We start from the raw sequence: 15,193 nt of genomic DNA on the forward strand, positions 1-15,193 counted from the left end.
ATACATACACATATTATGTATCAGATTTTATCATCAAAATAGCTATATTTATATATTTTCAGTTTATTATTATTCGATACCCCAACATACGCGACCACAGTCTCCGTACCAGTTTAAAATCTCCGCCGAGCTGCGATTACGCACGCCACATTAATAAAACACAAGCGGGTCCTTGAGCACACATGCAGGCGGTCGCTGAACCAAACTGCTGCTAACGAGACCAATAAAAATCAATAGCCCAGCGATCAACTTGAAATATGAATGTCGAAGCCACCACGCCGCGTCCCTGCGACGACGATTCGATAAAAAATTTAAGAGGCACACCCGACCGCTCCCTGCCGCCGTCACAATAAACATTAAACCATTCAATTTAAACACAAGCCTCATAATTTTACAACCATCTCAATCGACCAGTATAGCCACCATAAAACAAGCTGTTAATTTGTCACAACTATCGACAAGTAACAGCCCCCCGTCGCGATGATAAACCCGACACGATAAGATATCTCGCCCTCGTCCGCCCCCCCCCCCCATACGTAAAACGAAATCAATTTTTGCCTATACAAATTACGGATTAATCTCTCAAACTAAATTACTTCACCCCAAATAAATTAAACTTCAGTTGCGATGTTATCTGTAAATAAAACGTCTATCGAGTGAGAACTTAATTACATACGATTCCTCGTTCAACTGAGTCAGTATCTATATGTACTCGTACATCGGTCTAGAAGCGTCCTTTACTTTAAACAATGGAATGTCCAATCGCTAGACTGTTTAGTAGCACATTATTGACTATTATTTCCATAAATATTTCAATAGCTACCGTTAAACATGGATCGCGAGTGTTTTATAAACAAGCTCCTTTGTGTGGTGAGAAAGGTTCCTTAATTAGCTACTTACACGCTACTGCAACTACACTAGATGACGTGTCCTGCCTGATACATACAATAACATGAAACCTATGTCCAACTCTTTGTTAACAAATGACTCACAGTATTAGTGTCGTAATGGTGAAAAGTCCGTAATCCATTAAGACGCTACCTTGTTTCACTCGGTTATTACGGCAGGCTCGCGCCCGACTACGGCCCGTACAGCGCTCTGAATTATTAACTCCTTAGCGAGGTAAGCCTGAACTCTCACAACTTGTAAAAATCAAGTTAGCACAATAAAACCTTTATAGGTATGATACCTAGTATAACTTTGGAGATTTCTAGGTTTTGATGTGTGGTGTGTTCGTCTAAGGGTGTGATTAATGGTTCACGTCTTCAGAATTTGATGATTTCTTTGAAAGAATCCAGAGAAGGGTCTCCAAGATCCCGTACCGACATATCTACTAGTGTGTATGTGTGTGTGTGTGTGTGTGTGTGGTGTGGTGTGTAGCGTGGTGTGTAGACACACGCGGGAGTGACGCGCGAGGTGCGCTCAACTCGGAGGAACTCGATCCTCGCACAAATTGATTGAGAGCGACATTTGATATAAAATTGTGTTGTGATTGATGCGAGCTCGCTCCGCGGCTAAGTGCTCTGTCGCGGTGTTGCTTCTTACATTTATTTTCACACATAAATAAAATACTCTTTATACAACACATTTTTTCCTTGTACGGCTACGTGCGATGTTATGTAATGCTCGTGAAACAATGCGTTAGAAAAGCCCCGGCTCTTCATATAGTGGAGCATAAAGATAAATGAGGACAAGCCTGGAGAGATGAAGGCTGGAATATAAAGCATACGATTTCGCTAGCATTAAAAAGAGAATAGTAGTCGTTGTCAAATAACGGCCGTAATTTTAAAAATCATGAAGTTTCTTGCTATCTAGCAACACACAAAAATTGCGGAAATTCACACGTCATTACATAAAATTGGTTTTCCATAGGATATAGCTTCATATCGATAAGATACGAGTCGCTGCAAAAATGACAGTATCTGCGTTAGTGGGTCCCCGCCGGGCCCGAGGCCATCCATCACGTTCACGACTCATAACCGTGGTCTCCGCCGCCATGCACATAACAGATGTGCTGGAAATTACTGCGCCTGTCAACAATTACTGCCATACGCATCCACACAGACAACTAGACACTCATTATTACCGACCAATTTAAACCAATCAGCTTTTCATCAAACATAAACCGGCTAGGCATTCATAAAAAATGGAACAAGTGTATTTGGTGGTACCGGGAACGGTGAAGCTGACAACCCATTCTGACAAAGGCATTAGCCAAAGCCTCTCTGTAAAGTGATCGTTTAGACCGGGCCGGGCGGGGGCGGGCGGGGCGGGCGCGGTGCGCGGGTGACTGATGACGTGATTTGCTCCGCCCGCGATATATCGGCGTGCATGGTGATATTGTGTCGCGGGCCTGATAGCCCGTCCTTGAAGCAAAAAATAAGGTCGCCCGTTTACACAAGGGCAAAAGCTTTAAGTGACAGATACTAGATAAATGTTTTCCACATTAGATAAGGGTGGTATGGAGAGAGACGCGGAAAAATTCCACTGGAATCACAGCAGAGAAATCTGCCCTAAATACAAAATATATATTTTTCAAACGCTATTTCAATCTTCGCTTCAATCACATCGAATATAACGTGTAACATTTCATATTCATGAAGCTTAATGAAATAAAAAGCTTAATAACTGAACTAATTTAGTTTTGAAGTATCATGAAATATGCAGTAATTATTCGCCTGGCCGCTCTATATCAGAGCAGAGCGTTACGAAACGTGAATTATGAACTCTTGTGAACCCGTTTCATTATGCAGCAATGACGGCGGCGGACGCCGGCGACTCAAACTTAGATTGGAAGCATATTGGAAGTGGATGCTCCTGCTACACTTCAAACTATCTTCACGTCACTTACTTGGAGATTTATACTGTACCCTCCTGTGCCACGCAGGGCGACTCAACCCAAGTTTTGTCGATAAAGTTGTGCGAGAACACATATTAGTCGCACATTAATACTGAAGCCACTGAGCTTTGAGTTAAATTTCTCTGGGGCGGCGATTAGTGTGAAATATTCATATTAAATTGTACCGACGGATATCAACTCGCATCTTTAAACATGGTCTTACAAGACCAAGTTGTATATATTAATGTTTGATTTGCTACGTATTAGCTATTATTTAAAGTATTTATTTATTAAAAGTATTACACTAATTTAAGTATTAGGGTCAATTCAGACGTACCACAACCACACCACAGCCACAACCACACCACAACCACGCGATGTGGTCGGGCGTATATTTTGTATTGACAATGAATAATCCAATTCACACGTGCCACATTTTGCCGTTGTTATCGACCACCTGTGTAATACGACCACAACGCAACCACATCGCAACCACATCGCAACCACAACGCAACCACATTCGTTTTCCGTATTAACTGCACACGACAACGTGGTTACCACATCGCAATGACAGCGACAACGCAACCACATCGACATTTTGTCGCTGCCACAACGCAACTGCAAAAAGCCGCTGTCACACAATTCACACGTAACCACAGCTTGACCACATTTTGTCGCTGCGACGTGGTGTGGTTGTGGTACGTGTGAATTGACGCTTACAATAATTACCTTTCAGTTGTCACTATTAACAATAGTTTGTAATATAGTCAAACAGCTACTAGCAAAATGTTTTAAAAAAAAACTTGTCAGAATGTATTTAAAAATAAACTCAATTAACAGATACCTAGTTAAAGTATCATATCGAATTCCGGGAAGCCTTATCATATCAGAGTTCCGGATGTGGCGGAAGTACGCCAGTGAGGGACATCCGGCGGCGCGCGCGCAGCCCCGGGCGCGGCGGTGGCGGCGGCTCGGGTGACACCGACACCTGATTACACCCCTCACTTGATACCTCCGTCTCTATCACATGTACTCATTATTGAAACCTATCTACATCACGTGACATACGAGTACCTATAATATATACGAGTATGTCTTTAGACTTATGTTTGAAGATATGTAAGTACAGTGCCACAAACTTTTCTGTTCCGGTGACAGCTCACATAAATGTGTAAAATTTCTTAATTCTATAAGATTTTATGTTTGCACGTGTTGTTAATTCGCTCTTGCGGTGTTAATAAACCCATCTAATCTTTTACAATATACAATTCATTAGTAAGTAATGAGATATGGATCAATTTAGTTCACTTTCACCGGAACAGATAAGTTTGTCGCACTATACTTGTTGTATTTGCAAATATTTAATCGCGTGCATCCGAATAACTTTACGTCACATAATCTGAAATGAGTAATATTTCGTCACCAAATCCTAGTATAATAATTTGTACTTAATTAACAATCTTTGAAGTCGAACATCTTCTTAACTTGAGCAACATTTCAAACAGACTTCCGCCGTAATAAACAGTTAACAACAAATGGGGAAACCTCACAATTACTCTAATTACTGACTCCGTTACCAAATCACGAGAAAATTCACGCCCTCAACCCTTAAACTTCACATTACAATGAGGGACTGGAAGAAGCCTGTGAAAAAGCAAATTAAATTAATTGTGATGTAAACGAGGGTAGGCGCCGTTCAGATTGTGCTCCCCCCCGCCCCTCCCTCAACCCTTCCGTCAATAACCTACGACACAACAAGGCACTCGGCATTTTTTCATTGAAATCGAAATTAATTTCGAAATTCAAACTCGTTAGGAAATTAAAACAGCAATGTCAATGGTTTTCTCGGAAATAATTTATTTGTACAATGTACGTAGAGTCGAAGTGAGTCGAAGGTGAAAGCTATAACGGTGTTTATAGTGGGAGCACGGCCGCGGTGTTTCAATCTGAAATAGCCAGAATAAGACGTTCGATCGGTTTACAGCAACATCGCTTTTACACCGATCTATTTTCGACGCTCCATCAAACAGCCGCGCCCGATAACGCTCTTATGGATTTATGAAATTATTTACACGCTTTATGTATGCCAGCTTTGTGTTCAAGTAGCGACCGGTAACTGTGTAACAATTTAGTTCTAATGCTGTGGGATTGAAAACTGAAGAAAGAAGGTTGGAAGACATGTCGGTCCCGGTGACTCACTCAACCTGGGTGTGATGTGTGCACTCGCGGCGCAGCCCATCACAACCTCCTTGAGTGAGCGACCGTGGCCGGCCCAGCGACGGGGAAGAAATGCATCAAGAATACCATCTGGACTCACATTAAGAAGTAACATATAACTACTTCAAGTTTCTGCTGTAACCGGTGAAATATGTTATGTGTTATGATAGAACTGGGCAGTTTTTTTTTGGATTTGTTGTAAAATTTGGCACATATTGAGTAGGATGTATAATTTGTAACTTTATCATATACCTATCGAATTGATCACTCGTAACATTCCGATTTTTTGTATAATAAGCATAGATGTATGTTTAAAAAAACTAATACTACTGTCTATGTCCTCAACGAATTCAGTGTCGAAGTTTCGATGGGGCTCTCGATCAGAAGCAAACGGCTCAAAAATAGCAGAGTGGAACGAACGAACAGAAAGCAGGCGCACGTCTATTGGCTGATTTATTCATTATTGGGTACCGATTCGGCGGTTTACGACACGAACCGACGACCGCGGGGCCGCCGTATATCAAAATGTTAGCCGCGCGATATATGAGACATGTCCTGCTTTGTTTCCGCAAATTGAAATTATTGTCCTGCCCAAATGTATAGAGATTAAATGTTGCATAATCATGCATAACATGCACTCTACCTACCTTAACAACAGTGCACAACAAAGCAGACCTACAAGCACGCAAACATCCCCTTTACGCATTCGCCTAAACAGCAAGTAAACTGACAAAGGCACTAAACGGTGAAGCTAAATACACACTATTATGTGCTAACTACCGTCTCGGGGAGGCCACAGGCGCATGCCATTTCTGTCTGTAGCTACACCGGCTCCTGGCCACATTGGGAATGCGTTGTCGCCGAGTATACAGTGTACAGGCACCGTGAGAGCACCTGCTCACTTCGATACGCATTCTCTGTGCACTTGATCAGCCATGCAGCGCTTCACACGACCGCAAGATTGTACCGCTCTCTGCGAATCTAAATGTACTTGAAATTATTTTTGTTTTTATGGATTGTAACAGACCTTCCTGCGGTATAGGTATAGCGCATGTTACTGAATACGTGGTACTTTAAATATGGGCTATAGATACTAATGGTTTTAAATATATGTTTATATAAAATTATATAGAGATAGATATTGACATAGATATTTGTTCTCGGGTCTTGGATGTGCCCGTAATATGGCAATAGGCTCGCCCCCTATTACATTGGGGGGACATAACGCTCTGGTGAAAAGTGGGTGCAGCAATGCACCTCTGCCTACCCCGCAAGGGAGTACATTAGTACAAGGCGTGAGTGTATGTTGTTATATAAAATTCTATTAATTTCAGTAACAATTATAGCAGTAGCTTAGCAATAGAGTGCTGTATAATAACGGTCCACATCACACAGTTTAATGACATGTGCATAAATTAGTCGGAGAGCCGGCGACCGACACAAGTAGTCGCTACGTAACTGCTAATACCGTGTAACCGTTACACGCCGGCGTCTTACGGCTGTCTGTAAACTAACGTCTGGAGATTATCCGCAAGCGCTGGCAGCCCTAGCCTCCGTGCCACTAGAACAAGTTATTAAAGAGAGGTTATGATCGGAAAATAATTATTTTTGGGGTTAAGTATGAACCAATAATTATTATAATAACGAATAAGTAAGACTATAATTATAGTAAATCATAGCAATATCTTAGTAGGGCATAACAAAAAAAAACTGTGTAATGTTTCAATAAAACCCATCTTTATGCATTTCAAGCTCTTGGAACCTCAATGATTAATGCTGAAAATATTGCAGGAGGTATCCATGCTTTTTCATTTAGGTACTTACAAAGCACATCTCTTTGGCTGCATTCCGAGGTAGCCAATTATCGGCCTACGTTACTGCGCGCTAAGCCTATCTATCTGTCGACGCCTGCTACGCGCTACGCCGTAGCTCCGTAGCACCGTCGTAGCACAGGCCTACATTACACTGTATGTATAATAGAGATACGTAGGCGTTATATGAGTGATGCTCAAATACCAAGCGAGTGGAGGGTAGGGGGGTGCATTGAAGGCACATTTGAATTAGTATGCTCGTGTTGTGAATCAAGTTGCTGTTTGAGGTGAATAAATTGATAAGATATTGTGTTCTACGTGTCTGTGGCTGTTCACTTGATTAAACAATTTTCCAATGAACTTTGTAACATTATACCAGCTAATGTTTAAATGTTTGGTTATATATTTATAGAAGAAGTAATCAAGTTACCAAAGCTATTTTTAATATCTTGCCACGTAAAAATAACATTTATCCAGGCAACACGAAAGGGTATTCCAAAAGTATTAATTTCCATCTCCAAATGAAAATCTTATCAAATAAAAATAAAAGGGAATAAAAATAGCGGCTAATATTAGCATGTGATGAAAATAGCTGACCTTCCACCCACAAAACAAAACGCGGCTCTCGGATCTGGCAAAATAGTTGGCACAAACAATCTTAATCCGACACAACAGAGGCGTAATTGGGAAGGTGCAGTTTGTGAGTGTCATGTGACTCGTGTGGCGAGTGCCGCCGTGCGTCGGACGTGCTCTCTACTAGTTCATTTGGATTTGGAAACTATTCTACAACACAGCTACATAATATATTTATAGCTATGTATATTTTTGGCCTAGGATTAAGTAAAATTCTAACATAATTATTTATAAGGTAGGAATGATTATGAAAAGAGGACTACGGACTAGGCACATAAATGAAACAGCCAAAATATGAAAAATCTAACGCACCTATACCTAAACTCTAAAATTACATCTGTTGAATAAAAAGCATAAACTTTCAAATATTGGGGGCGATTTTGAGGCAACCAACACGCAATAGTATAATTTCGCGGAGCCGGCCGCGCGTCAGGTCACAGTTCACAGCAGCACCCTGCGACCTGGCGCCACTCTGCAGTCATTAAATCAAGTTGTTTAGTTGCGATTAAGATGTATCACGACGGACAAACTGAAAGAGATGCCGGCTAATTGTCGAACTTTCCCGACGTCCATTATTTAGTCGAACTATACCGCCCGGAGTGTTATCTACAACTGTTCTCACTGCTCACCACTGATGCTTTCAGTTTATATTAACTTAGACGCTACTCGCTCATATTTTATTCATTAACAATAATTATCTCGTTACTGCTGCAGATATTATGCAGAAACGTTTATGAAGCCAGCTATTTCTATATTCGTCTGCAATGTTTTAAATGGAATTGACTTCGATACAGTTTTGCATTTGCAGCGCAACCTATTTGATATTCACTTACGAAAAAGAAACAGTCCAAAATATTTTCCAATGAATAAAACGGTACCCTCTATTTATTTGTTTGCTCGTTATGAATTTCATTTACTTTGCAAACACTCCCCCGACATAACACTCTCTCGTAGTGAAGTTTTTGAGAAAAGCTTTCGTATAAAAGGTGTAAATGTGTGCGTAAATCTGCATAGCTGGGAGTTGTTTACCGCGGGTCGGTCTCAAGACAATTTGTTTGAAAGGTGTCGCGAGAGAGTCGTTGCAATCCACTCCGACCGCCGATGACGACCGATACAGCTCGGGGAATAAATCACTCACAAAATAACCACAAGAAAACACTCTCAAGCTGTTTCTCTAACCGGACATGGCGACTCTAAGTGCATCGGGCTGATGGCGTTGTGACACCGGCTCAGTAAAGGCTACCTACTTCTTGGGTCAACTCATATCCACTTTAAATTGATTCTAAATCCTAAATTGAAAAGTTAGAACACGAAATACTTAAAGCTTATGTTATAAAATATCAAGTCCGGTTAATTTGAAATCCTGGGAAGGAAAATGTTCGATGATTTCATTTTATATTTAACTGAATTTTAGCGGCAGCGCTGGCTGTTAATTCCGCGCTTAAATAACAGAGAGTGTTAAAACGCCTTGGGATACGAAAATATTCGTAAAAATGTTTAGCATAATGAAATTTTATTGGATTAATAAAATTACTAGCAGTTTTATGCTAAAATTTTAAATGCCGCATAAACTACAACAGGGGAACAAAATAATGGAAATGTTTTGTTTTATGTACATTTGTTTCCTATAGCTATTACATATACATATTATGTAGCCATTATAGGTTGACTTCATAGAAAATTATTATAGCATTAAGTCCACCATTTGTATAAGTACTTTTATATTTATGCAATAAATACTTAAATAAATAAATACATAAATATTTACACCCAATAAAAACTTTTCCAAACAAGACATTACGAAGAAACAGAACTTCAAATAAATAAAGTTCGTAAAGCTAGATCCGATCACTGGGCTCATCAGATTCAGACGGCAACATTTGACAGGGTCCCAGCCACTTGGTCCATAGAACAACGCGTACTCGGGACTTCGTCCCAGTATTTTGACAAAGCGACGCCGCAACTCGCTATTCCAAGTAAATCGTCCTCTGGAGTACGATACGTCAAATCTCATTCTTAGCGAAATCCATTGGAAGGAAACGAGAAATGGAAGAACGATTCTTTTAATCGCGGATTATCTTAGCTTCTATTATTACGGAAGAGGAGTAAGTCGACTTTAAAATTTTCTTAATTATCTCGGCCGATAGTGATCTCGGGAGGCGCCGTATTTGAGATCGATGTTGCAGAGAACTCAGATCTTAAGAGCGCCACACAATCGCAATCATTCAATTAAATTTTATGACTGATCTTTTTATAAGTAGCTGTTGAATGATTCTGAAATGTTACATTAAGCGAGATAAGGTTAAAGTTGTAGCTCGTATCAGATATTTTCTGAAAATAGCAAAAGGGACACAAAAAGGAGTACACCTCCAGCTACACGGTGTCCAAAAAAGGTTATTCAGAAAAACGAGATATGGTATTTTACTCGAATTTGCCCTTTAGCTAGTAATATTTGCTAGTACCAGAGCAAGCCAGTCGGCAGTCAAAAATGAAAATACTTTCAGTAGTTTTCAACTTGTAAAGATTCCCAATTTACGGCTTGTGTACCTTATCCTGTTTGATATGTATTTCACAAGTAATCGTTATAGACATACGGTCTTATTCATAAAAAAACCTTAAAGTAGGTTTACTGAGCTCAGTAGCTACGGAACACTTTAAGCCTATTTGAGGTTTCATAAAAATCTCTATTCATAATCGTTCCGTAACCTTCAATAACTATAGTGATGCTATAGATTTCACAGACCAAACATTTTGACATTTACCCTATTAAGTTGCCGGTCTGACGAAACCATAAACAAAAATAGCGAAAACTTTCATTCATTTATCAATCTCTATTATCTATGTTAGCCACGGCGCGGCACTTAAAAAAGTTTACGTTGGCTTAAAGGCGCAGTGGCCAAGCCAAAACCCACAAAAAAAAATTAAATTTTTACGTTACCATGGCAACTTATTTTCAGCAAATATTAACTCACAACAAATGTCAAATCGTCAATACAGCAGAACAGCTGTTGACCGGCCGCCATGTTTTTGTACAATAGGAGGTTTACGGAAGGTGTATAGTAGGGTCCAGCCAACTTTAGCATATCAAGGTTTTACGAATCCGTTGGAGAGTTCTTTAGCGCTATTGATCGTTTATGAATAAAGTTTTTTTGACATTTGCTTATAGCAGGCCTATAGGTCTCCCGTAACTTTTTATGAATAAGACCGTTAATATTTATACATAAGCACTATCCGTAAGTGCATCAAATGAGTTTTAGTGCGTCAGAAAAGAACGTAAATGAATCCCGAAGGTAGTTTTTCACTGGCACCGGCGCGCCTGGAGCCCGGCGTACGGCTGAAATAGAAAACGGCCTGTGATTAATTGGCAATTACTTCGACTGCGGAGCAATCCCGCTCGTCCACTTGTCACCATGCTCTATATTATTTTACATGTACCTACATGTCTTCATATGTGTGAATGTGTATGTAATGTGGTAAATTGTTCGTGTGCTCTGCGGTTACAGCGAGTTTGTCGACTGGACACTAATTCGTGTTGGTTATGGTTATGTAATTCTGTGTAAGTAAATCGATCACGGTGATGTTATATAAGTACAGTTAGACTCCATTCAATATGCCTCTTTTATATTAAAATTTGCGATCATCACTTATTGGCAATTCTATAACCGGATATCTTTTGTGACAAGGGATAAATGGCCCTCTTCATCAATAGCACCTATCAAGAGACGGAACTTCATCGAACATAAACAGCGCGGCTAACGTTACATCCCCAATGCGAAATTCTAATTTGCCGAGATATAATTCAATATTAAACGAGATGTAATTGAATATTTTTCCAATTTGTCGCGCGTAATGGGGCAAGATTGAGTTGAGCGATCCCCCACGGACACGGGCCCCCGCTCCGGTTACAGCCAGCGCCACCACATTCACACTTTACATTACATAACGCGGCCGCTCCCCAGAACAGGAAGGAGCGATGGTGACTTAGTTTGTGCGAATAATGTGGAGGCAGATGCGAGTCGCGTCGCCGCCGAAATGGCCGGATTACGCCGCCGGCCCGCGGCCCTTGCTACCCGTGGCACGCGCTGTGGCCGTATTCTAAGAAAAAAATACACATACACACCATTCATCGCCCTATTTATTTTAAAATGGGATTATGCTACGATCAAGTATGCCAATGTCTCTATATTTAGTCAGAAACAAGTGTAAGTTATAACATGTAAAAGTAACTTCAAATTCCTTATTAAAAGGACGATGGTTGTTATTTTGTGTTTGCGGCACGGCGGGAGAGGCGGGCACGTTGACTAATTCCAGTGGCGATCCGCATCGGCATACTAATACTCTGTAGGAGCGAATCCATGTAATTCCAGTCAGTATTCCGACGAGGCCGATTGTATGCCAACCAGCATCTTGAATATGTTTGGTACTTATATAGAAATTCCTGGGTACGCCATAACTCAATTTGAGCTTCATGTTGTTGCAGATCGCAGAATATCAGCAAAAATGTAAGAGAGATATAGAAAATCAAGTAATTATATTCTAAATACGTTAACATACAAATATAACTTGATTATGGAGTACCTACATAGTATTATGTGGTTGAGTTCACAGTACGGCAGTCTTCGTGCGCCACAGGCTAAACAAACTGGGCTTATCTTGCGTCCGCGCGGCATAAATTGGCAACACGTCGTTAAGGCGACCCGAGCAAAGTGCGCCTTCACGGGCTTTATCAGGCGCCCTCATAAACCAGCGGCCGCTGTTATTGCGGCTCGCGAGCGACATTTTTCGTGACTTTTTTCATTTCGCAAAACACACGCCGGTTGTCGCAAAGCATCTTTTTTACCACTGCCGTCGGCGGTGGAACAGCGTAAACGATTCGGCCACTAGCGCTAAATAAGTCTATTTGGCATTGCGCACGAGCCGCCGCCGAGCTCGTATCAACTGAAAAAGCGCGCTGCCTTAAGCGCGGGTGTAATTAGAGGCCAATCGTAAAACGAAAGGGTTGCGCCCGAAACGTCCCATCTGATAATGAGCGCGACTGGCGCGGATCCAGCAGCCGCTCATATTAGGTGGCTCCCTCCACCGCTATCGTTACGACTTTTACGCTTTTACGAGTTGTTTAGTTTATAGAGCAGGCGGCGGTGATCGCGCGCGCTGCCAAATGCTAGTTCGCGGCTCACCGCGCGGCGACACGCGGCGCTGTAATGAGATGTACTTTTAAGGCCTGTTTGGCATTGCAGCCACTTGCGCCTCCCAACGTCCCGTTAACTGTCTAATTACAGAGCCGACGAAATTTATTAATGTTGTTCGAATGCTCGTTTAAATACTTTCGTATTTAATTTTGATGCCTTACAAATGTTCCGTCCGCGTGGCTTTTTAATCAACAACAGTACATAAATGCTCAGTACAACAAAACGCTTACCAGTGCGTAAACTATTAATATATTCCCACAATAAAAGCAAAAGATCCACCTCAATATAAATTGTATTTCAGCGGCTCTTAATTAACATTTTATTTTCTTTCCTTTACAGGTGAGTGAAAAAGCAGGTAATACAAAACCGCGCAGCTTTGTGGGCCGCCGCCGTCCGCCGGACTGCGACAAAACGAACATTACTGCGCTTGCAATTCATACACAGAATAAAAAATATCATCTCACTTTTGTCAACGCAAATGAGGTTTGCTACTATGAGATGCATCGTGCAACTCTCAAGCATTACCAGATATAGGTAGTAAAGGTAATCTTGGTTTAATCATACAAAACAGTACAGTAGGTGTTATAAGTAAAGTTGATATAAATAGGGTAACGTAACGTACCTTGGGACGCTTGTACCTCGGGACAATGATTCTATTTTAAAAACTGGCAAATTTAACAAAGTATCATTCTACCCTATGCGTAGTGTTTTACTCGCTTGGCCAAACTAGTGAGTCTCGTGATCATACCGGGATCGAGTGTGAGGAGAAGACAACATTAAGTTTTTTGGAGACAAAATTTACTTTTGTATAGTTTTTTGAGTTGCTTTATCTCATTGAGGCATGCTCAAAATTGAGACATGAATATCACGTATATATTTTCTGTTATTTCATTTTTATGATACGGCCATTATCTGAAAGATTCCTAACATAAAAATAAAGATACAGATTTTTTTTGTTAAAAATTGCTTTTCTGTACCTTGGGACACGATTAAATTTGTACCTTGGGACACTATTTCCTATGGTTTTGTACTATGGAGACTGCTAACTTCTAAATTACGTCTTATATCTCTGTTCTTATAAGTGGCAGAGTGAAACTGAAATGAATAGAGTTGCAGTCAGTCTGGAACGTTTGAAACAAGCAGTAGATAAAGTAAAAACACACAGGAGAAAATAGTACTATTTATTTTATATTAAGTGAATGTTCCTTTTTGTTACGTAAGATTCATACATAATCGCAAAATATAATTTCGTTATAAACTAATGATAATATGATGTCAATGTAGTTATAAAATTTCGATGATTACAGGACTTTTTGCTAAAAATATTATAAATCAATTTGCCCCAAAGTACACTTAAGAGTGTCCCAAGGTACAAACGTGTAACGTACCTTGGGTCAAAACAAGCATTTTTACTTTTATCTTAATTTCAAAAAATCTGGCCACTCCAAAGCTCCACCACAAATACTAGTGATAATAGATTATATATCCTACCGAATAAAGTAAATTTCACATTAATATCTTAGTTGTACGCTGCAATATCTTCATTCAAAGTTGGGGTAGTCGAAAGTGTCCCTAGGTACGTTACGTTACCCTACATAACAGATCAAAAATTACCAATTTTAAAATGGGCTGTAGCAGAAAAATTGTAATAAAAAATATGCTGGGTAAGTTTCAAGCGAAGTCAAATCTGACCAATAACTTAATTATTACCGGCACAACAAAATTTACTCATATTCATACAGACACTAATGTTTTATCTTTACTGGGAAGACTTGTGGCGTCGTCGCCTACACTTGTAACACTGTGCTGAAAAGTAGTAACAAACCAGTAATATAAAAATCCTTAAATATTGCGTTATGGATGAATATATTCATCGAACCATAAAGATATATATTCTTTATTTAAACACAGAAACAAGAGACAGTATAAGTAGTATAACTGACAACTTTAACTTAAAAGTTACAAATGTTAGAATCCTAGTTAGTCCCGCTACAAATAAATGCTCACATCCGAATTGAATTGATACAAAGCTCTTAACTGGGACGTCAGTTGCATACGAAAGGCCAATGCTTCGTTGTTTACCTATCGCGTTTACTGCAGTTGCATTTCTGCATACAGTTCTATATAACAAAGGATATTCTGTGGAGGGATCCATCGACCTCAGGGTCGTTCGACTTGCTGTGAACTACTGTTCAGTCACCCCGCTTCGGTCAACGGCATATGAAATAATGAAGTTATACAACAAAGAGAACCACACCCCCTGCTGCAACAGACAATGCTCCTGGAGTTAGAACACTTCTTACTTTATTGAACATTCGTTATTTAGCTACTAGTATAAAAATTGAGAGAACACGAACTGCATTTGCGACTCCATTCAATTTATAGTTGATATATTCAAAAACCACAGTAAACGATAAAAAATAAGTATCTATTCAAATCATCACAAGTATTTCCTGGATAACGGCAACGGTAATCCATCTCACCTACAGTCCTAAAAATAATAC

At 40.1% G+C, this 15,193-nt stretch overlaps 1 protein-coding gene across 3 annotated transcripts in view; it reads left to right on the plus strand.

The window, feature by feature from the left end:
• Positions 1–15,193, plus strand: part of LOC105387523 (matrix metalloproteinase-2) — a 133,110-nt gene that overhangs the window by 99,275 nt on the left and 18,642 nt on the right. The window contains exon 1 of one of the 3 annotated variants that reach the window (XM_048622670.1): positions 11,899–12,002. The exons of the other annotated variants lie outside the window; for them this stretch is intronic. Within the exon in view, the coding sequence (XP_048478627.1) occupies positions 11,914–12,002 (89 nt within the window). The 5' untranslated portion in view covers positions 11,899–11,913. Of the gene's footprint in view, positions 1–11,898; positions 12,003–15,193 lie in introns of those variants that run through there. 3 annotated transcript variants of the gene reach the window in all.

The sequence above is a fragment of the Plutella xylostella genome, chromosome 8 (assembly GCF_932276165.1).
Source record: "Plutella xylostella chromosome 8, ilPluXylo3.1, whole genome shotgun sequence".
NCBI classification, from domain to species: Eukaryota; Metazoa; Arthropoda; class Insecta; order Lepidoptera; family Plutellidae; genus Plutella; species Plutella xylostella.